General features: G+C 39.7%; 1 protein-coding gene across 15 annotated transcripts in view; it reads right to left on the bottom strand.

The window, feature by feature from the left end:
• TRIM2 (tripartite motif containing 2) overlaps nucleotides 1–25034 on the bottom strand; it is a 92770-nt gene that overhangs the window by 7948 nt on the left and 59788 nt on the right. For all 15 annotated transcript variants that reach the window (XM_068942333.1, XM_068942331.1, XM_068942324.1 and 12 more), the window contains 7 exons: nucleotides 23833–23984; nucleotides 22978–23158; nucleotides 19096–19819; nucleotides 10608–10711; nucleotides 9184–9351; nucleotides 2552–2720; nucleotides 688–758 (listed from right to left, as the gene is read on the bottom strand). In XM_068942333.1, coding sequence (XP_068798434.1) covers nucleotides 688–758; nucleotides 2552–2720; nucleotides 9184–9351; nucleotides 10608–10711; nucleotides 19096–19819; nucleotides 22978–23158; nucleotides 23833–23984 — 1569 coding nt within the window. The remainder of the gene's footprint in view (nucleotides 1–687; nucleotides 759–2551; nucleotides 2721–9183; nucleotides 9352–10607; nucleotides 10712–19095; nucleotides 19820–22977; nucleotides 23159–23832; nucleotides 23985–25034) is intronic.

Genomic DNA, 25034 nt, shown 5'->3' with positions numbered 1-25034 from the left:
TATCAGCACATGACATGTGAACAGTTATACCTGTTCTGACTGGGACAAACAAATATACCGACCTATCTTACCATGACTGTTTAATTTCCTACGAGTCAGGACTCCTTGCAAATGTAAGGACTAGTGGCCAATTCTGCTTAGTGCAGGGTTTACTGCATGAAAACTGATGGTCTGTGTTACACAGGCATTAAGACTATCAGGTCATAAATGGGTCCAGTAATCTTAAAACCTACCAATATGTAACTAAAGATTGTTGTGAGTCTTCACTTTGTTATACTTTTATTCAACTAGAAGTGTGGGAAGCTCTTCCTGAGAAATTCTAAAGCAGGTATCAGACTTTATCTTAAAGTAGGAAAGAGCATACAGTAAATAACAGGTTTAGCAGAGGGCTAATAAACAATAAGTAAGTTGGCATTATTTGTCTCAGCTACGACTTTATGTTTAAGCAATTGAATTAGAGAACATCACAGTGGCACCAATCAAAGACAACTAATTATGTCTCCATCAAGCAATGCACTGCATGCAAAGGTCTCCGAATGCACAGTCCTCATAGGGAAAACCTTCTTTCCTATCAGGCCTCATATCTATATAGCATTATCTCTTTGTTTTTTTAACAATCTTTGTTTTCCCCAGGGAAGTAACATGATGAAATAAAGAGCTTTCCAAATTGGCATTAATTGACAGTACCTTAACAGAATGGTTATGAAAGTCTGTAACAATAATTTCATTGTTGCTGTTTACAGCTGCAAAATGAGGACCTGCAAATGCAGAAGAAGAATAAAATAATAAAAATAATACCATTAAGCCAAAAGGTTTGCTTAAATATAGAAATTATTCAGCCTGCCAGGAGATTATGTTTGACTTCTGAGCAATAATAGTCAAATTGGGCATGTCAGCTTCAAATTAAGAGTAATTTCATTCCATGTTTAAAAAAGGTCAACATGCTTTTCTGTAAACATGAATCATTTCTTTTTCAACTGTTCATCAGTTAGTGTTATCAATCGGCATTGTTCATTCCTTCCTCTCTCATACACAGATGACTATGTAGATATTTATATGCTCATTAACAAGACAAAGCATGTAGTACTTAGGGATAAAGTTGTACACACATTGAAAATGGTTTTCAAAAATATTCATGTAAAGTTTTAAATGAAATCATCTATGCTTTGTGTGCTTCCTTCTCACAAGCATTTAAGCAAACAAATTTTAGGACAAATGTAAAAGTTCCTTAGAAGAAACTAAGTCAGGCTCTAAGAAACTGAGAAATAAGTTTCGCAGAAACAAATTCGGTAAGAAGAAACTAGTTTGTCAACTAAATTGACAAAAAACATTTATGAACATTGTCAGGAAAAAACGTGCATTTTTCATTTTTTATATTGAACTATGTGCACAATCTGAGTAAAAACAAACTGTAACTTGAAAACAGGCAAGTACCTGAGCCAAAATACATGGCACTATTTTGACTTACTGATCAGAAGGTGGTTTCAATTTTCACAACACATTAGCACAGAGTACAAAAAGGGTGAAAGACTTTGCACTCAAAACATTCAAATAATGACAATTCACCTGCTTTATGCAGTCTGTCACCAAGAACAGATGATACATTTCTCAGATATACTATTACAGGGTATTTGCACGCATGTTTTCATGAGTTATTTTTATGAATTTTAAGATGAAGGAAACTGGACATTTGCAGAAAATTGTGGTGACACTTAGCTGTGTTAGAGCCAAAGCTCTCAATAAATTTTATGCACAATTGTACTTGTGTCGTAACACATTGCAGGAGATCTCAAATAAGATGAAAGCAGTATACAATTAAAGCTAATTCTCTTTTGTGCTATCAGAACATTAGACCAGTTTATAACTACTTATTCAAAGTGACCAAACACCTGCAAAATGGTCTGCATAGGTAATTTGACAACTTCATTTCCAATTTTGAAGGATGGATATTTACACAAAATATGAATCAGTTTTTACCTAATTACCGAAGTACCTTATATACCTAAAATACCTAATTACTTGTTCTTATTGAATGACACCATGGGCAAGCAGTCAAATACATAAGTGACAATTTCCCCAGACTGGCATTTATCATATACATAACTCTGTCTTCCTGACATCAATCTTAACACTACTGCATTATGCCTATTTTCTAACGCAAAGATATTATTTTGGGCATTGGCTAATGTGTATATATGATCACTTGAACCACAAAGCATTGTGTTTGAGTTACCATTTACAGATGAGTGTGGGCATTACAAACCATTTATAAAATACTATTTAAGATCAAAAGGTCATTGGTCATTGATCTGAAATGCTTCCAGGCACAGAGGAATAGATAAAACAGGCTGGTTACAGCTGCATTTGAAGAACAGATGTTTCAGTCTTCTTGACCCGTTAAATGGTGAATAGTAGCTGTACATATAGTAGAACCCTCCCGCCTCCAGGAAAAAAGCAAGTAGGATATAGCGTCTTCAACATGCTCAAACATCAGGCAAATGTGAGCAGAAGAGGGAAGAAAAGGGGATTTACATATTACCATCAAGTGTACCTGCAAACTGCTTGTCACCGTTTCCTCGGCTACCAAACCTGGTAACTATTTTCCCATTTGGTTGGAAGATGAACACACAGCATGCTTTATTGTCCACTACTATGATGTGTCCATTACGATCCACAGAAACGCCCTTAGGACCCATGAGCTTTCCAGATCCAATTTTGGCCTAAAAGGGAAAACACAAAACAGGAAGATATGTTGGCACAATGGAAATAAGTTAGTACAGTTCATAGAACTCCACTGTGGGACGGACTGAAAATTTGTGATCAGAAGTTTGCCAGAGGAAGTAATTGCTTTTATTGGTTTTTAATTGCACACTTTGTCGTATTTTCCTTCATCTGAAAACAAAGAATGCTTTCTCTATGTCTGCTGCCAGAGCAGAAAATCTACCACCTCAGCAACTCGGGAGTCCAAATATACCACTCAGGAGTAACTCAATCATCAGAACTATGAGTTTTGATAAACTACAGTACGTGCCAACAACTATCACAAACAGCTGTATATCCTATACTAGTGTACCAGGAGGGAAGACAGACAGACACAAAGGACCTCTGGATCCCATTCCTGAGTGAAGCAACAACCTGGTTATGGATGGGGAAGCAAGTCTTTACCACTGTCTGCTACATGAAAGAAGTCAGAGCTGACTCTTGGAGCTAGGTGGGATGTGGGCAATGACGAATTCTACAGCCTTTCTTGGGCAAATGAGGCACCACGCAACTCCTGAGCGCTCTTGGAAAGAATTTGGGCAGAACTAAAGCCCAGGTTAACCTCAGTGTCTTCTACCAGACCCATCTGAGAGTGCTTCACTTGTTGGTTAGACATATGAGGTAACAGTTGAAACCTGCACAGGAGATAGGGTCGTGCTGCCAAGCTGCAAATAAAGCAATCCTTGAAACACTAAACAAAATAAAGTCTGCTTCAGTCTTACATGTAATAAAAACATTTCCATCATTGTAAATAGGCTTTGTGACCACCAAAATCATCTGCAACTATAATTAGCAACAGGAAGGTAAAAAAAAAATATTGTAGCAATGGAAAAGCCTTCCGAGAAGATGAGGTGGATCTCACACGCAGTGAATTATTTGGAAAGGTTAGAAAGCTCTCAAAATAGATCAGAAAATGTTAGAAGCATAGCGCACAAACACTGGAATAGGCTATTCATATAGCCAATTTTATACGTATAAACAGCTATGTATAACTTATAAATAAGTTATACAGGCTATACATACATCAGTATATTTACACAGCTGATTAATTAGCCCGTGTGTGTGTATGTTATGACGGACTGACTGGAGATGGCAGATTTTAGGTTATATTTTTAGCCTTCCTCTCTTACTCTTTTTCCTTTCTGCACCTAGAGAGGAAACTGTTCTGCTCAGTCTTGTGTTTTGAGTTTGGTTCACACCTGCTTTCTATTCCTGTCACCAATTACAGCTCATTCCCCAGGGTAAGGAGCTGTGGGAAATACTCCAAATTGTACATCAACAGCTCAGGCCATTGCAGATTGTCCTGTTAAAGCAGTGAGAGCTCACTGGGAAGATGAGCTCACGATTGATCTCAGCCACTGTAACCAATACATTACTAGAAGTCTCTTGATTATTACTGTGATGAATTGTGGTATAAATGTACTGAAAAGGGGTAGCAAACAGATGGCTTTCCCCAACCTGCCGATGATTCCTGATTGAAGAGCTGTAGTTTGAACAGACCTGGTGAATGTTAGATCCCTCTTCCTGAGCACAGGATCTGCAAACAGCAGCTCCAGTCAGCATCGCTTCTTCCAGAAGTACACAGGTGGCCATCACTAGCCTAGATACGTGCTTTGACTGCCTCACAAAAAGCGGCATGAATGTAAGGGGATCTCAGAACAACAGCCACCGCATCCCACCCAGCCCAGGGCAAGCAAAGCCTTCACAGAACCTTGAACTATCCAGGCATACAATCAACGAGATGTTAGGATCACCTCCCATCCTTTTTCACATTTTGCACCAGTTTGCTTTATTTTCAGCCAGAGACTCCAAACTGGTTTATCTGCATAAAATCAGTTGAGTTTTGACCTTTCAGCTAAAAAAGAGTTACAAGAACACCAACAAATTGTTTGGGTTTTAGAATGTAGCAACTTGTCTTTTTTTGTCTTTTTTATTTTTTTTTTTTTTTTAAAGGATGGACAGATTTTGAAGCAGTTACGACTGAATCCAGGTTGAATTCAAACATCTGGTTTCCTGACAGCCTGTTTACATCTGTGGACAGGCAGTCCAGCAAGCAGGCCATGTTGAAGTAATGGATCCCAGAGCTTCCCGATCCTATAGTAATTTGTTAGACACCATCCTACAAACTGCGGTTTGTAGGATGTAGGATGTAAAGGGGTAACTCCCTTTGCTGGAGAACATTGTTTCCTATTTCCATCTGAATTTAAATGAAATATATACTAAGATACACATATGAGTTCACAACTAACTATCTCAAGGCAGGAGAGATTACAGGGCATGGAGAATATCCATTAACTAACTCATTCCTCTCAATTCTCAGATGATTTCAAAGCAACCAACCATGTTAATGTTTGAAGCAGCTCAACCACCCTTAGTTAACGCCAGGCTCCTACTTCACAGGGCGTTCTCATGGGTGGGATTGCAGGTACAGAATTGGAGTCATCTCAAAAGAAAGGCATCTAGGTTCCCCAAGGCCATCTAGCATACAGTCACCAGCAGTCCTACATAGCTTCTTTCAATCTCAAATAAAGAAAACTCCAGGGAGTAAACCTTGCAGCTTCAAGACTATGCGTAGCCAGCATGCAACAATCATATGTCTACTTATATTCAGGTACATATGCTCTTATAAATTGCTAAATATTTAGGCAAAATTCACATAAATAAATCACACTAAAATGCCCCAGGGAAAACTATCAAAACTGACTTTCTGTTCACCAGAGGAAAGATATAAGCAGACCCACAAAATGCATTCAGGTTTGCCTAACAACAAAGCAGGAAAACCATAAACCAAATGCAAATCAGCACATTTATTCCCTTTGGGGTTATTAAATCATGTTCCCTTCTTTCCTCCGGGATGCCCGTGTGTTTATCTGCTTGTGCACTGCACCACCTCCTTAGCATCTTTCCAGGTCTCCTATGGAAAAATGACTCATACTCATGAGTACAGTGTCTTCCTGCCCATATAAATACATATGAAAAAATTCATGAATAAATCACGAACTACACTAATGGGCACTCCATGCTGAGAAGAGTAATGAAAATCACTATTCCTGGGCCAGGATTTAAAACACAATTTGCAGGCAGCAATAAAATGTGCCCAGCTAGAGTTTGCAATGCTTGCTACTAAAAACCTCTGTTTCCAGTTTAGATCAAAATATGCTGATGACACATCACTGGGTCTGGCTGAACATAGGCTTTGTGCATTTTTATTTCAGAAGGTTTCTTAGAATTATAGGTTTGTTTACTTAGAACAGAACATCATGAAATCCAGTCACTCCTGTTAAGTACATGAATGGAAGCATTCTCAAACTCTTCTGCCATTAGAAAGGAATACAGTATGATGAATCATCTAAATCCTTAATACAAATAATGTGTTTAAATGAATTCAGTCAAGGACGTTGTGTGCCTCATTTTTCAGTCTGCTATGAATTTAAAGTCATTTTCAAATACGTGTTCATAAAGACACCCTACTAGGGTGTAAAATATTGTACTGTGGGATATTCCCAGAGGTGAAAAAATGAGTTGGCACATGTAAAAAATTTAAAGGCTTTTCTCCTGTAGCAGTACGTTTGTTAGGGCTTTAAATTTAGATTCACTGATCTTGTTACCGTCAGAGAGGTTCACAATTGTCAGGAATTCATTTACAGAGTTTAAACATACCTTTTTTTCCTTTTTGACAACTTCCCTAACATGGAGATATAGCTTTGTAACACATTGCGACATCACACTACAAATGGATTTATCATTCATGTGACTGTCTCAATTCAGCTGTGACCAGTCATCACATTCCCCAGAATTATCTCTATCAAAACACGCAACCAGCTCCAAGCAGCTCCTGTCTTAATTCTTCTAACTAGCCAAGAAGAAGTAAAAGTCTGCCAGATAAAACATTTCCTTCCATCTTTTCCCACTGTCTTAACTTGATGTCTTAACTTGACTTATAGCTCTGGCTGGCTGATAACAGTCTATTTTAGATGTGATCCTTCAAGAGTAGAAAGAAAATAAGTGCCTCATCTGAGAACGAAGAATCATTCTGCCAGCCCTACCTTGCAGTTCCTTCAGTAAGTCTGAACACCACCAGTACCACAGAAGCTGCTATCGCTGCTTCAGCGTGCATTCTCTCTCTAGCCTAGCAAAACCTCTTCTATAACAATTTTGTTAAGCAGTTTCAAAGTAGTTTCCAGAGGAAGCCAGCACTGTTACCTGCCTTCTATAGATGGGGAAAATGAACTACTGAGAAGTGAAGTGACGCATGAATAGTCAACCACGAGACCTGTAGCTCGGCCAGAATCAGAAGCCCCAGTTCCTAAGACCTTGTCTGACTTTTTGGCGTTCACAGCATAACACAGCCTTTCATTTTAAGAGGCTCATGTTTTAGTGTAACCCTAGATTAAGGTTTGTCAAGCTCTACGTTATGCAAATTCTACAGCCTTGAGAAAACTAAGTTCTGTCTCTGTTCCTAGCAGAGACTGAGGAAGGTGACACTTTTCTGCTTGGCAGGGGAGCCTGCTAGGGTGCGTCAGCCAAGTTCTGTAATCAGGGAGATTCTTAGGCCTGGCTCCAGGGGAAATTTGCTTCTGGCTCACATGACTATTAAAATACTGCAAAGGGAGAGGAAGGATACGTAAATGCAGAAAGAGGATGACAACAACGAAAAAATAGCTAGATTAAGTTCAAAACAGACCCCTGATAGTGCTGAGTTAACAGCTAGCAGACCACCTGCATCAGAGATGATGAACAATGTGATGAAGCCGTGATCCTTTGAAGGGAAACACCATCAACCCTTTATCTATCTTCCTGTGCATCTTAGTACACATTGCCCAATTTAACCTGACAAAGCCCCTGTGAGAATTACTATTGCCAACACACAAGAAATCACATGGCTTTGCCCAAATTTCCATAGACACAGATCTGCTATATCCCTGCCCTGTGCTTCAACTATACGATTATGCCTGTTCTCCATATATAAATGTTTCTACAAACCTTCTTATATTTTTCTCTTTTAAATATACTCTGTTGCATTTAAATCTAAAAATAATATTTTACAGTATAAGTAATGTTTCATCTCCCACTTAATCAGTCTAGTTATAAGAGCTATAAAGTCTGATATATTGACTTGAATTAACCACACAAACATTGCCAACTTTACATAGCTGTGGCAGTCCAACAAAAACACTGACTAAAATAAAGTTAGGCCCCATGTCAGAGGAACTACCTTAATATATAAATTTTTTCAGGGCTTGTCTTCCTGATGGCAATGTATAACACACAGGGTCCTGGCTCCTCCAGAGCCAAGGCTTTTTTCTCCAGAGCTGACACCATCCAAAATGCTGGATTTACACTCAGTCTGGAGGAGGAAGGAAGACTAGCCCTCCATCCTCCATGTCCAAATCAAGCCAGCTCATCATTAATGGCCAGACTCAGCGACATACATTCCGGGAACAGCACCAAATGGAGGCAGCCTTTAATCCTCTCTAGCGCTGCACCTGACCCCAAGGAAAATAAATACTGTAGGTTGGCAAGCATCAGTGACCAGCACGGATCTGATCTGTAGTGCAGTAGCTGCCTTTTTGTTTTTCTCCCATTGAGGCCATCATACTTACTATGAAAATAAGAGGTACACTCTTCCCAGAGCTTCTGATTTCTGAAAAGTGAGGCATTATTTCATGACTTTCAGTTTTTCCGATGCCTGTTACTCAGCATAAAGCACCCCTCCTATCCATGCTGTAGCACTGAAGGAACCTCCTAAGTTGCCCTTCCTTGCACTTATTACCAACAGGATCATATGTAAATTATACACTTGATTTGCTGACTTGTATGGAGTAAATCGAGGAAGTCATCATCAGTCTGCTACCTTTTGTTTCTCCTCCATGTGTCACCAAAGAGCCTTATGTCCGCACAAGCTTTTAGTCTGTCTGTGTAGCTTTTAGTCTACAATATATATTATATATATTGTATATATTATATTATATATATAATATATTGTATATATTATATATTGCATATATTATATATTGTATATATTGTATATATACAATATATATAGTCTATAATATATACACATATTTATATATAACCAGAATGCTAATAACATGAAGGTTGTTGAACTAGTTCAGCTAGACTCAATTATATCAGCTATCCCCAACCGTAAGATGCACAAAGGCATCTAAGTACTTGGTACGCAGAACTGCAGAACTGAACATATTGTCGCTATTTGATGTCTTGTTGGCATCACAGCTGTGACCTCTTCATATTTATCATACAATATGGCTATGCCATGGGTTTCCACATCACAACAATGGAATCTGGACTAAGTTACAACTCATCTATGTACTTTCTTGACAAAGAACCCCCCAAAAACATGAATATGCATTCCACTGTAAGGTGGAGAAGGCTCAGAGGAATCCACATGGTAAATCATACCTTAAATTTTCCATCTGATGAAAATATGCTAACCCATTTGTTATCATAATCTGCAATAATGATGTCACCACTGGGATGCACAGCCACTCCCGTTGGCCGCTGCAACTGGCCAGGAGACCTTCCTCGTATGCCAAAACGACTTTTGAACTGGCCATCATTGGAAAATATCTGCAACAGAAAACACTTATGTTAAAACTAAATCTGCATAACATCATCATCTATTTCTTGGAGCTTAGATTTTAGCAAGCAACAAATGAACACTACGGTCAGAAAGAGAGATGGGAATATGAAGCGCTTTTACACTGTCCATATTAGAAAGTGATGTGCCTAATTTAAGAAGCCTCCACTTAGACCCTAACTTCATAACAAAGTTGTTCTTTGCACTTACGTGGCACTTTTCTTCAATGATCTCAAAGAACTTTACAAACATTAGTGAATTAGGTAGTCGGAAGGAAGCGATATTATTCCCGTATTAGAAAAGAGCAAACTGAGGCACAGAGTGACTTGGCCAAAGTCACACGTGAAGTCTGTGGAAGAGATGGGAGTAGAACCTAGATGAGATTTGCAGCATCTAATTATTTGATTTAGATAAATACTAGGGCATTTCCTGAGAGATGCTTTAGCCACTCTCAAAATTTAGGCCACTGTTTGTGTCCCCCAGTCATTTAATTAGATACTGAAGTTCCACTTAAGTGGCTGCAAATTACAATATGTGAGGGTACTGAGGTATATTTGGCTGTCACTTTGAAAAGGTTTGAAAACAACTTGTTACTGCATGTGGCTCTCCGGTTCCAACACACTGAAGAACAAGCCTCATTCTGCTGTCTTGTTCGTTGCTACCACGTGGGCAGCCTGAACAGTGATGACAAATTGTTAATGGTGAAAAAGCAAAAAGAGAAAAAATGCACACACGTTACAGAAGCCAAGAAATCATGAATGTCAGGGATGCTACCACAGAAAAAATTTGATCACATCAGACAGAAGAGTTAATTAAGTGGACTAAAAGTCACTTGAAAATGACATCTACGTGTCTATTTTTGTATTTCCTTAGGAAATTATATTTGTGGCACTGTGTTCTAGATTTGTTTGGAAATATGAAAAGTATACAAGTGATAAATTTACACTGTAAAGTGACATTTACAAAAAGGCTTTTTTCCAGATTATGGTATGTTTGTTTTTCTCATTCATTGCCAAAAATTATAAGGAAGAGAAATAACTCTGATATATAGAGTAGATCTGCTGTAGATCTGAAAGAGATAGCTGCAGGTCAAGAAGATGAAATAATAATAGATAATGAATAGGTTTGGCTTCCTCTGTATTTTCCATGTATGCTTGCAATGCACAGTATTTGTCTTTCTTGGAGTACAAAGGAGGAAGAAGTCGGGGAGAAAAAGAATAATACTGAAAGTAGCGTATCCTCATACCTGCACACATTGGTTGTTACTGTCTGCTATTAATATTTTTCCATTTGTAGATGCAGCTACACCCTGAAGATTTGTAAACTCCCCTTTGTTTCTCCCTTTGGTGCCTAAAATTGGACACAAAGCACATGAATCAGGTTAGACAAGACTAATCAGTTACAACTTAAATACAAAAATACGCATTTATTATATCCTTGATCCACAAATTTCTGTTACAAAGTGTTTTTATCAGTGCTACATCTTCTTGCTGGGGTTACAGGTAAGATGTTTTTTCATATGTGATAGATTTTTTTAAATATAGATTTTTAATTATTATTATGAGAAGGCAATGAAAGGGGTGGAGCTGTGGGACCATACAGTGACTAAGATAAGAACCTGGACGGAGGACAGGTGCTTAATGCTACTAGCTAAATCTCCTCAGTCAAGTCACAAAGTTGAGATAAAACATATGAGTGAGTGTTTTGGGTAGGGCACTTTCAAGGACAGGGAATTTTGCCATTCACTCATACAGTTTTCATTCACAGGCTGTAAAACCTCCCTTAGATCAGGAACTGTGAGGAGGAACTTGTTTTGAATGACTGGGACATATAGGCCAACACCTGGGGACTGAACACTTCTGCAAAATATATATATGACAAAGAGCTTTGATAGTTCTTATACAATAGTATATAAAAAAAAAAAAAAAAGTCCCAGCTTTGCCCAGGACAAAGGTAATAGTGATTCACAGAACTGCAAGTTAATGCATGTAGGTATTATCCCCACTGGTTTAAGGGGACAAGGAGCTATAAAATGTCACATTTTCAAAAACATTCATTACTTTTAGGGACCTCAGTTCTCAGATGTTTGTTTTGAAATGTTCCAAGTAGGGTTTCAAAGCAAATTGATGTTTTTAAAAGGTCAGCCCTAGGTGGCAGGTCCAAACTACACCTGGAGCACAGTAACAGCATCCAACTCCTACTGTTCATAAAGATGGCTGAGGGGTCCTCAGAGAAGACTGCAGCTATGATCTTGGACCACAGAGTGATTCATAATGAATTAACTTCTTTTAAAACAAAAAGACTCTGTAAGCTGTTAATTCTGAGACTTGGATGCAATGTTTTTTTCCTGGTAAAGTACTTTTACAAGCAATCACTGGCTGCATATCGTTCATTAATTGGTTTCCAATATATAGTTTTAACTGAAAAGCTTGTATTTCATTTTAGTCACTCCAAAATATCCTGGAACTTAATGATTAAAAGCATTCTGATTGTGATCCCCAATATAAGACTCTCATATTAGCTCTAATTTGCCTTTAGCTTTCATTAGGGACACGCATGCTCTTAACAACCATTCTTTCTGCTGCGCTGATGGATGTGGGATGCATGTTTCCTGGCGCTGGTTAGCAAGTAACATTTAATTCCTCTGCACTTGGTTCTGAGAACACGTCCCTTTGTTTCAAGGCTTGTTTTCCTAAGCTTCACATGCTTTTGTCCTCTCAACAAGGCCCATACTTCTCAGTTTTTGCACTGCAAGGGAAAAGTAAATGTTAAGGGAATAGTGAGCTACACACCAGTCACGTTACCCACGCTTGAGCCATTTCTCTGTAGTCTTTTAATGAGCAGTGCCTGAGGGATGCATGCAGGAATTTTTTTCCGCCATATGCTAATGATAAGTTTCCTTTTTGCCTTTTAGCCAAAGAGAATGGATGAAAAGTGAGAAGCATTCTCTTTACTACTGAGAGAAAAGGGAAAACATTTGTTAGAAAAGAGGAGGCTAAGCTAGAGCATCTGGAACCAACTAGCACAAACATTCTATAATGTATGCTCTTTCCCCAAAGAAAAACGTCCTTGAAAGTCAAGGAATTTCATTTTTAAAGATAAGAGAGATCTATATAAAGAGTTACTCAGAGTGTTCCTCAGTGGGACCTTGTAAACATCTATCAAAGGAAAAATAGAAGACATTATCCAGGAATACCGTAGTCACGTTTCCCAGTAAATTTTAGAAACAGTAATTTATTAGCACAATTTGCAGATGAAATTCAGCTCCATGCAGTGACCTTGCACATAGTACTTTGCAGCTTTTAAACCCTTGACAGAGGTCTTAAGATGCACACGGGCCTGTAGAGAGTCCCCTCTGCAGTGGGACAAATTTATCTCAAGAAGAAAGCTGAGGTTAGTAGAACAATTTATTTCTTAACTTATGCTCAAGAGGAAAACAAATAACTTTGAGCTTTCTGATCTGGAAAATTCACTATGTCAGGGTAAGATGTGAACCCAAGTACAGGCAGCGGCAGCAGCTCAGATGATGAGAGGAGACCTTGTAACAACGTACGCCAGGACTGTGGAAAAGCAGGATCCTGGGGCTGGTTCTGGAATACTTGTTCCAGTGTTTCCCAAACAGTCTGGTTTGGAGATGGAAGCCTGCATCTTTCAGGCCCTTCTCTGCCCAGCGTTGCCTTCCTCCTGTGCTGAGCTACTGAGGGGCACAATGCAGGAACACAAAGACATTTCACTGCACCTTCTGCAGCAAGCTGCTTGGGGCTGCGAGAGGAGAGCAGAGTTTTCCAAAGCGCAGGCTGAGGAGGGGCATTAGGAAGCAGGCCTGTGCCCTGTGGAATAGCTGCTCTCATAGATCTTTGTACGCAGTTCTCTTAATAAACAATCGATTTCTGTTTTAGCCCTATTTAATTCTTTCTGGCATTATTTAGCATGCCCTGCACAAACTAATTAATTTTGCTTTGAAGACGCGCTTTCAACAAAAGAGTATCTATTTTCAGCTCAAGACAGAGAGACTAGACCTAGCTCCCATGGATCGCTTCACAGTTTCAATCTTTTATTCTTGCACAGTAAAGGCCAAACTGACCAAAACAATCCAAAAAGTCTTTAAAATCACAGGAGCTGTTAAAAATTGCACCATGTAACTGAGATCAGAGTCTGCTCTATAGGTGCTGGACACCTGGAGACCTATTGCACAACACACATTTTTTGTTACTGATGGTAATGGAAGAAAGGCTTTTTGCTTTCTAATCTGAGTTACCATGCAAATTTAAGTTTTACAAGCAATCAGCCTTTGGATGAGGGCACACTTAACGTTTGTAACTTTTAAAGAGGAATGAATAATTCAGCAAGAACTCCGGCAGCTACTCCCACACACCGTTAGTAGCGGAGTTTGGGCAGATTTTTATGGGTTTGTTTTACGCAGCATCTGTCCCTACAGCTTGGCGAACACTACTGCCAAGCCTTGCTTGTGCAACAGAGCCTCTGCCACCACACCTAGCTGCACTTAAATCCCTGGGGTAAGCGCAGCACACGCTGCCAGCGGCGATTCTGGGCTAGCGTAGCGGCAACCCCCAAGGCGGACCAACCAAAGCTCGCCGTTGTCAGGTCGTCGAGCCCACGCTGGGGGCTGGCAGCTCTGCGACATGAGAGTTCTTCAGCTCCTGTCCAGGACAGGTACAACGGAGAAACTGTGCAGGCTGGGTCTGGACAAATCTCACAGCGGCCATCACATACCCACGGAGAGATAAGAGTCAGTGGTCATGACCAGCCTCAGAGGGCTTTGAGCTAATAAGCTGGCAAATGAAATTCCACTTCCCCATTACTAAGCTTTCACATTTCTATGTGAATAGAATCCTATATAAAAAAAAAAAAATCTTATTTCATATTAATTACTTTGTTCCTAATTTCTGAAACGGAGAAGGAACAACAAGTGACTAGAGTGTGTCTGAGCAGCCTCTGTATTTCACCTATCATATTTATGCACTACATGCAACCACTGCACATAGGCATCCTCCGCTGCTTCTCCAGCGCCTTCCGTCAGGCTGCAATTCGGCTAGGACAGAAGACTGTCGGAAAGGTAGGGAAGGGACGGGAAAATGGAAGGAAGCAGATGCTGCTTGCTTTAAGGAATAAGGAATACCTGTGGACTATGTGCACGAGTGGGTTAACTGCACTTGGAAAAATACATGTTTTTTTCAGGAAGACACCTACCCACATAATCCAGTTTTATTTATGCCATTGCTCACAAAGCATGTGTCTGTAGGCAGCCCTGTTCTTGTCAAACAGGACAGCCCAATACAGAATTTTGGGCAGAGGCCTGCAGAGAAAGTTGAAGAAGAAACACCTGATCAAGAAAATACTCCCCAGAAAATGTAGATGTTTCTCTAAAATCTACTTGCAGATCCACATTTATTATTTGTCAAATATAAATATAACTGCTCTGTTCCCCTGCTTTTAAACTGCATTCTTTACCAGAGAGCTAGGCACAAATGCATTAGAGCTGTTGTTACACAGGCCTTGTTCACAGGTTTCTTACATGGAACAAATTCATAATAAGGCTCCCATTTGCTTTCAGCAGTTCTAACAGACAAGAAGATGACATCTGCACCTAGTAAGGAGGCCGACAGAAGGTACTGTTAAAGGCACTTTTCTTTTTCTTTTTAAATCTGAATGAATTACACCCATTAAATGCACCAGCTAAACTTAGATGCTCAGTTACACAACTGAACAGGCAACTAAACACATTCTGAGGAAACGGAAATTTGAACTTTCTAGCAGAGAGCCAGCTCTCCATCTGGCTGTGTCTGGTGCCAAACCCAAGCTTAGATAAATGAGGAGAAAAAGCAGCTGAAGTGGTAAATGGCACCTCTTTTGCTAAATGCTGTCGGAGAACCCAGCCATGAAAAGTGCTGGAAGAGCAAAAAAATACCTCCATGCATAAGGCACAGCATGATACAACGTGGGGTCGGAGTCCCTGCCAGCTGGACAAGAGGATGCAGATAACTGGTGCAGATAACCCATGGCTCTTCCCCCCTCATTTGAAGGACGTGGTATATTTACCAGGGAAGGAGGAAGCGGCTAAACACTGTGAACGTCTCCCCACCTTCATTACCTCTGCCCTGCGTGCGTCTGAGACCCAAGAGCGGGGGAAGAGAACAGAAGAGCCTTCCTGCTCACCTTAGTGCTTTCTACCCCTTGTAGTGGTAGCAAAAACCACCCGCTCGACAATTATTTTCTGGATATCACAAGCTCATTCTTGTTTTCCTTTGCACAAACTTGAGTACATGTTGCACATCTGGATTTTTGTAAAATGACTGATTTACTTATTTGTTTTTCTTCCCGTAGTAATGTAAAGTTTTGCAGTCTGTAACGTTCAGAACGCTAGAACTGTGTGGACACGCTCTTAGAGATCATGCCTGCTTAAAAAAAACAGTTGAGGATATAAATTATTAAGAGAAAAGGAGAGAGGGAGGGAAGCAAGAAATACTCTGTTCTTGTAAATAATGAATTACATGAATGTACGTTCAATACCATGACCTCAAAATGTCTGAATAGAACCACATGCCACTTAAAAAGCCAGGAATATCACAGAACTGGCAAAAGATTTAACGCACAATTCCCTGTGAACAAAAATACTTATTTGTACTAATGCTGTTTTAATGCAATTTCTGTTAATACTAGCACAAATCTGCTAGGACCCGATCCATTTATTTGTGCATAAAAGCCCATACATCAGCATATAAGCAATAGCATGCTCCATATACTCAGATACCCATAGGAATATTATAGTACGGTCCTCCAACACAGCTGTATGAGCTTCTGGCAGCCCAGGCATGAACTCTCTTTATCTTGCCCAGTTTAAATTACAAACTCAAATTTGGCCAGGGTTCTTAGAGGAACTCAGCAATGGGTTCAAAATAAAGATATGCAGTTGTGCTGGAAAACAGTGACCAAACTTTATTTTGCATGACTTCAGCTACAGATGAACCACAACTCAACTTTTAAAAGTGAGCTGAAACTGGAACTAAACAAAACTATAAATCCCTGAAGGCAATCCCTGTGAAAATGGAAGAAATTTTACCTATCTTCATTAATTACACATATTTTGGAAGAGTGTAAAAAGTTAGAGCATAACAGCTGCAAAAGCTTAAGAGGCCTTTCAGATGACGCACACACAGGCCCACAAAGGCCCAGAGGGACATCTCTTTGTAGGATCATTCTGTGAAATGAGTAGCTGAGAACTGAATATGGAATGGGATGAAGTATTATTCTGAGCTCCGTTTTTCAATAAAACGGCAATCCATATATCCCAAATGCAGAAACTCGTGTATCATCACGCAGTGCTCTGAGACATGCATAGCTCTTGTTCTAATTATTTTCTTTTATCTTGTGGGGGGAGAGCAGGGGGAAGGGAGGATGAAGAACTCCAAAATACAGGTCATGGCCATGCCTGAAACAGAACAGAAAGAGAGGGCACCACACAACAGAAAGAGAGGCCATATCACGACTTGGTAGTCACGTTAGAAACTGCTGAAATGAGAGATCCAAAAGCAAAAAGTACAAGCAGAAGATCACTTTAATCCATACCAATAGCCTCATAATAAGAATTTACTGCCTTAAAACAATTTCAGGACATCTTTTTTGTAAATATTTATTATCAACCAAAGGTATTGTTCTGTTTGAGTCTTTAAAAGGTAATAATTTTAAAGATGGGTCAATCTTTTCTCCATTTAGATCTACAGATTCCCACACAGGGACAAATTGATGCTAGATGCATTTGAACAAGAGCAAGGCGCTGGCATTCACTAAATGTTTCAATCACAACAGGTTATCAGAGCTTCCCTGTTACTCACAGGCAGGGTGTACCTGTGCAAGCTTTCCTATACTGCTCCATTACTGCAGCGCAGATCTATAGAGACCCCCTGTAGCTGAATCTGCCTATTTGGCCTCTTCTTTAGCTAGCATATAACATGTTGCCATTGCTCCAGAAGAGATCAGAGTGATATTCTCTTTCTAGACAGGGTTCAGATATTATTCTTAACCTTTGTGGTTGACTCTGTCCCTAAACAGGGCTCTGAAAAGATCTAGGTTACATCTATACTTACCCTCTCTGCCCTTTTACTAGCCCTAGCAGTGAAACTGCGCTTGGGGAAGAGCCACAGCTCCGTCTCCCTTCTGGGGGGAGCCGAGGGCAGATCCCTCTGCCAGGCACAAGGGTTTGTCTCCCCAGGAGACTGCTAGCCGCAGTCCTGCTGGTGCTCACTACAGCAACACCTTTTACAACAAGAATACTCACCTGCTAGAGAAAGGACAGTGTCTGGCTACTAATTTTGTGTAACAAAACCCACCCATGAGCTTCGGAACATAAAGTCTGGTTACTACCAAGCAGGGCTAGCTCGACTTCAATACGATGAGTTCTGCATCTTCTTTCTAACTTTTGACCCAGGGGTCCCCATAAAATTTAGCCTTACTGAAAGTAAAACAGGGTATTATCTCCTCTGTAAAAACATGCTTTGAAATGTTGTATTTATGAGGTCATTTATCTAACAAGGCAACACACTGGCCATCTGGGAAAGGCTGGTCGTTTTCGGAGTAGCTCCAAGGCTGGTCATTTTATGAGTAGCTGCATGCAATGCTTACATGGTACTGTCCTCTTTAGCATGCAAAGCTTGTTTGCCAAATTCGTTCTCTGATACAAAATCATTATTACATTAATTGCATATAGTCTCTATCACAGTAAGGGATCTAATAAAAATATTGACAGATGAGGTATCAAACGGACAGGGGTAACCTACTGACAAATACTGTCCAGATATTCTATTTTCAATAGAATTTTTAAGAATAATCCAGGATTAACCACCATCCGTTCTCCACTACAAATAGGAAAGCCACCTTGGCAAATTCAGTACACATACCACTGAAATCCTGACTTGTTTATTTTAAGAATTAACTTTGCTTTTTCTTAAGTTGTGCCAAGTGAAAGGTATTTTCTAACTATACCAGCAGATATTTTATAAACACAATACCCTGTGTTACAAACTTTTTCAATTATGAATTATTATTACTTTTCTAAAAAAAAAAAAAAAAAACCTATATCAAAAGAGCTGAAAGAGAATCATGGTAGATGACACAGAGATTATATATTAATTGCCAAGCATTAGAAGCCCAAAAATTTGGAGATACAATTACTCTAAATAAAGAACCAAACATATTTAGGTATTGAAAAACACAAAGAGAGGAAATCTTAACTTTGTCCTATGTTGACATCATGAAATAACTATATACGATCACAGGATTTAGCATGTATAGTCCTTGGTTAGATTAATTAATTAATTATTTTTTAGGGCAATCGCTTTGGAGAAGTTTCCTTTTTGCCACGTGACGTTTTAAAGAAGCAATCTAATCTGCAACAATAATCTTACAATACTGTCCTCTCATGATGCCCAGAGTGCAGAAGAGCTGGTGAAATATTTTCTTCCAAATCAAACGTATGCATGTCTTAACCAAAATTCCACTTAAACATTTGTTGCAAACAGCATTTCCCAAGCATGTACTTTTAAAATGTACGTGTGAACAAAAGCTGAGACAGGCCTAAAGACACTATCAGGTTGTTCAATTTATCGTGACATGGATTCATACAATTTTAACCTTAAAATAATTTAATTTCTAGAACTTTTCACCATTTCCCTGAGCTATTTTTAAGTATGTCAATAGTTAGCAGACAAGTCACCTACCTACTCTGAAGATCAAATCATCTTCAATGGGATTCTCTTTTCTTTTGCCAGTGCTGTACATGCTAGCAGGTCTTTTCACAGCCTTCTGCTTCACGTGACCACTGCCAGGAGATTTAACACGCCTCTTAACCCCTTCAGTGGTAGGGGACACATCTGCTGATCTGACCACTTTAAGTTTAAAGGGGCTGCCCTTGATATGCTGATCATAAAGTCTCAGTGACAAAGTGAAGTCCCCTTCTTTCTGAACAGTATATAAAAATTCGTAAGTGCCATTTTTATTGTCAAGTATTTCTCCATCCGCTACACTCCCATCAGGTGTGCTCAGTTCAGCAGTGAGGTAAGCGTTCCCAGATTTACAGAGCTCCCCATCTTTGTCCTTCGTTGTAATGGTGACGGACATGGGCTGCCCAATCACAGTCTGCCTCAGTCCCTCCCCTGTGGCAACTGTTTCAGAGGCAACTGCATTGGTGGTTAAAATAGTACCCAAATTGTGAATGGACTTCTTCAGGCCTTCTGTTTCCACTATGAAGTCCAGCTGATCATTTTCACGGGGCTGCAGTGGGAAGTCCTGCTCAGCCAGTTCATTTAGCTTGTCGCTCATTTGCTTCTTCACCAGCAGAACTTCTGTTTCGGTGCCGTGGTTGAGGGCCTGGGCCGTAAAGTTACTGCAACTTTTAATGCTCTCTTGTCCTTCAAGTAAGGTATCCAGCTGTGTCTGGAGGACCTGTATGCATTGCCAAATACCAGATTAGCATCATGTTACCAACAGCTATGCTAGCAAGATGTAGCACTCTTTACATCTGAAGGCTTTTATAGAAATACAGTTTATAGGGCTTTATCTTAGGAGTTTTGCTTTAGAAAAAGTACTGCACTGACTCCCTCACCCAATAGCACAGCACATTTTTGGAGTATTATGATGCAACACAAAAAATGTACCCCATTTTGGATCTTTAGAGCTTCACAGATCCATTGTCACGCGAGGCTGAATTATTGCCCCATCTGCCTTTTTTTTTTTTTAATGTAGAAGTTTGAGCCCTGATCCATCTGCCTCTTAGCAGTCAGAGTTAATGAGCTGGTTAATGGGAAATAAGCTGTGTGCATAGAGATGGAGATATTTTGGAGTCATCAGGCCCATTAATAGGGGAGGCTGCAGGAAGGACTTCCATTTCTTCAGAGCCAGGGGAAACTGTGTGTGGATCCTATACCGAGCTGGACCAAAAGGCACCCTCAAAACCTGTACATCCACACTGACAGAAATTGCAATTCTTAGTCTAAGTAAGTCAAGAAAGGAAAATTTTCGTCTCCTCAGCAGAAGTGGGAAAGTTGATTCTCAGTTTCAGCAGGCAGTAGATCAAAATGTACAGGATGGGTTATGGATAATTGGAAGAGTTGGGTTGAGTAGCCTGAAATTTTGGCGAGCAGCAAGTTGCCTCTCTATATTTAAGTATGATGCAGAGCTTCTATTATATGCTCAGCACTGGCCCTCAGTCTAAAATTCTTAAGACAGCATTGACCTCAAAACTGTTAGGTGTGGGTTGGGAACAAGGCTAACATTTTTTTTTAAATCAGATTTATAACGAATTGGAAAAGGATCCCTAAATTGTAACAACCTAACAGAGAAATTCATGACAGCCTGGAAAGCCCAAATGTTCCAGCCACACACTCCACTGTCAAAAACCCCAAACCAAAGAATCAGGTCACACATTTGCTATGTTCCTCCTGCAGAGAGGAACTAGGACACTGTCATTACTGTATAGCAGAGAAGTTATTTTGTTGACTATTTTAGAAACGTTACAATTGATTCTATACTAAAATTAAGAGATTCAGTGTATCTATTGCTACAAGTTATTCTTGTTAGTTGTTTGTTCTTCCATTGCTGCCATACAGTATGTAACGATAACATAGTCTAAGGGCATTTTTAATTCTAAATTTTAAAAAGCTAGCTGCAAGAATTCTCCACCCACTGCACAGAATCCAGGCCAATGACCTACTGATATGGGGAAGTGAAAACAATATGAAGTATTTTGCAAAAAAAGCCAGAACGAACAAGAAATTTCATGCCCACATTTAAATTTCAAGTTATCCGGTTTTGTATGCATCTAAGAATGCCTCAGAATTCAACAGAAGGCATTTTTATGTCTTGTCCTTATTCCACGATGTAAGGAGTTAAAGTGATACCAGAGCTAGTAAAGTCCCAGGATGACAAAACCCCATAATGCCTGGGATAACAAACCACAAGCTGTGGAGGACGACAACTTGCAACTACATTTTAAAACCATTACATTCTCAACATCATTTTCTTTCATCATGCAGATGGAAAATATTCACTCCTACCATAACTGATGTTTAAACATGTTTAGAATATTTTACACAAGGCCTCTGTCAGTCCATTGGACAACTGAACCAGAATGGCCGGCTTTCTTGTCGCGAAGTGCAGCCCATTCCATTTTCTCATTTTTGCAAAGTATATGATCAGAATGATGGATTTGAATTATTTCATGGGCCTACTGTTCATTCAAATGTAAAACCCAATTCCAGTCTCTCTTTTGTAGGCAAAGGACAGGGAAATACTTCTTCCACTATTTGTTTATGCACAGCTTTGTAAAACGTGTTTCCTGAAGCCTAAAAAGAGCCTACAAATGTCCCTTTAAACCACAATAATATAATTTAACATCATAATTCATCTTCTGGGAACTTTGCATACCCCTATGTTTTCTTGTAGAAAAATGTGTTGGGGACAACATCTTGGATAGGTTTAGATGAATCTGGGACCTAAGTCCAAAGTTTTGACGCTAAAAAGCTGTTCAGCTGCTGCTTAGCAGATGACTAAACTCTGCCTCCAGGGTTCTGGGCTCCTATGTATCTGAGGTTACTTATCTTGTGCATATATTAGAATTCCTCAGTTTTCACAGGCCCAGTAGAAGCAGTACTTTCCTAATCATTAAGCTTGCTCTGGATCCAAGAATGCACCATTCCTCCACTTCCACTATTTAGAGAAGCTCAAGCTGCTTGGTAATCTCAGAGAATGCCCAAAGACACCAGTATTATCAGGCACTCTTGAAACTCCAATGGTTGATGCTAATTTCCTTTAAAGGACACTTTGAAAGGAGAGATATTTCTTTAATATTAAACAGCCTACTGGTGCCTGGGAAGAAGTGAGCTAAATTCTTTCATTTGCCTGATTCAGGCCCATTAATCCTAGGCAAAAGCCCTAGTCACCAGGCTACAAACTTTTTCAAAAAGAAAACACTTCAATTTTCTTCCTGTGAGGCCTAGACCACAGTACCGGGGAAAAAATGCAAGATTCAATCAGCGAGATAGGAAGTGAAAGAGTTAACACAGCTCTGGAATCTATTGCTCTCTGCATTCCTCTGGGAAAATGAGATGCCCCTGCAACATTTATGTGTTTCAAGCAGTGACTTCTGACATGAAATACATTATGAGGCATCTGAAAGGAAAACAGCGCTTTAAAGCACAACAGCAAGCCTTGCTTAGTTCTTTTGGGAGAAATTGTTTGGCTGCGTCTTCATGGGAGGGTTCATGGGATTTCAGCCCAAGGATTTAAAACTTACCCTTGATGTTCCATTACTGGCAACTGCACATTGAGCATGCTGGCTTTAAGCAGACGCCTGCTCAGTGCATTGGCCATATTAGATCCCCGCACACTACGCATACAGGGCTAGCAGCCCATATGGGGTCTGGATTCCACTCTGGAGGCTGGGCACCCACAAGCAAAGCTCTGCAGCACTTGATTTCGGGAAGACAACGTTCTCCCTGGATCTGGATCTCAGACACAGTTTGTCAAACTGGCGTCCTGCATCATTTGTAAAGATTGGCTGATTAAATTAATAGTTTTTCATTGAAACAAAACATGCATCTTACTTTGTGTTTAAGGCCATAATTCACTTCCAGTTCCATAAGCAGCACACTCTTTCGCACATTTAAAGTCTTCTGGAGCTCATCAAAAGTGGAATGAATGTCATCTACAATGCTAGCCTTTTGGTTGGTTAACTGATGTATGATTTCAGATATAAAATGAAGTGCTGAGTCAATCTCTGGAAGCCTGAGGGAGGAATTAAATTACAAAGACTGCTGTTTCAAAAGTCGTTAAACATTGGCCCTTGCCTTGACATCTTTTGATGAAACAATCACCAGGCCGTCTTTAAACTCAGTCATTTCCCAGAAGTAAATTCATTCCTTTTACAACCACATAGTGGTTTTGGTCTGATAAAATAAGGCTGAAGCCAGAGCCCTCCCTTGTGGAAATCCATTAGGCTCCAAGCAGTTCCAAGAGGGAAGCCTTGGACCCTCTGTCTCCTATGCAGACATATCTACTAGAGAAGAGAGAACTAGATCTATCCCACTTTTTTTTTTTTAATCCTTTCTGCCAGAGTAAAGCTTGTACTTTACTTTTAAGCATACAGTATTTTTTATTTATTATGAAATTCATGACTGTCTCATATTTTTCTCCTTAACATTTTGTGCTCCTTCTTTGGAAGTCACTTCCATTTCTAATGCCTAAGGAAGGCCTGGCTTCTGTTTCGCAAAAGACAGATAGGAATTTTCTGCTCTTTTCTCTGATCCCTCAACGCATTACACTCAATGATGGATTTTATCCTTATGCCATCCTTACTATGCCTATTTTGCAGGTAAAGGTCCATGGCACAAACACACTAAAACATCTACCCAAGGCACCACAGGAAGCCAATGGAAAAATAATCAGTGGATTTTCTATACCTTTTGTTCACAGCATCCAACTGGACTTGGAGGGAAGCTTTGTGTTGTTCCACCACATCCTTGAGCGGGACTGTGGGATGCTCTGCATGTTCTCCCTCTGTACATTCCCGGCACATGGCTGTCTCACAGGACTGGCAGTAGAATTCCATCACCTGGAAACATGCACAACTCTAAATTCAAACATGGCAGGAGTAGCATCACTCAAAACGCAGCTTACTGGGCCTTGAGTATGTTATTATCCAAGAGAGATTACAGTTCAACATGAAACAAACACTGGTGTCTAAGAGAGCAGACACTTTAAATGTACTGCTTAAAAGATATATCTGTTATTTCTACAGATTTCATATCAAAACCCTGTTTTAAATGCAGTTTACTCTATTAGGAAACATCAGAAGAGCAAATCGGGAAATAGCGTGCTGGACCTCAGTGACTGGCCCTATCATCATCTTGGTATTGTGTAACAGTAGTAAATGTTGTTGTCCCTCAACTACTTCATGTAACAACTCACTTGAAAACCAAGGCATTCAAGTTCCACACCAACTCAATCCCTAGTCTCCCCAGAGGGGCTACCAAATACAGAGTAAACTTAGGCTGTTTTTGTAACAGGGCCACCTCTGCAACATGAAATCAACTGTTATCATTGAACACCATATTTATTTGCCACAGAAAAGCACCCTAAATGAACCAATGCGCTGCAGGGAGAAACCTCTGTATCCCATTACTAATCCCTTAAAACCATCAAAACCTCATATGTGAGATTATAATAAGAGTGCTGATCTACACTTGAAAGAGCAGGAGATTGTTTCAACCTGTTATGTATCCAGTAAAATGCTGTCTGGAGATAACAAAAGATCTTTACATTAAAAGATTATTAAATACCCCAAAATCTGAATATGTTCATGAAGGGAAAGAAACAAAAAAGTGCTGTGCCCAAAGTCATGTGTTAGTCAAAATAATGCACATTTATGCAAATTCAGCGTCAGACTTTTTTTTTTTTTTTTTACACAGCTAGAAGATCTTTGAATACAAAGCATTTTAGGCTGCTTTAAAAGTGTATAAGGAAATTCACAGTAAATGCTTCAAAGCAAGGTATTGGCAGCTCTCACATTCAGAACACAGCACCTGAATCTCAAATAACTTGGCCCATGCTTTTGGCACTGGGACCTCTCACACAAAGATGGCTGGACTGGAGAGATGCTGGT

This window comes from Struthio camelus, chromosome 4 (assembly GCF_040807025.1).
Source record: "Struthio camelus isolate bStrCam1 chromosome 4, bStrCam1.hap1, whole genome shotgun sequence".
Taxonomy (NCBI): domain Eukaryota; kingdom Metazoa; phylum Chordata; class Aves; order Struthioniformes; family Struthionidae; genus Struthio; species Struthio camelus.
This window is presented reverse-complemented; position numbering and strand designations above follow the sequence as displayed.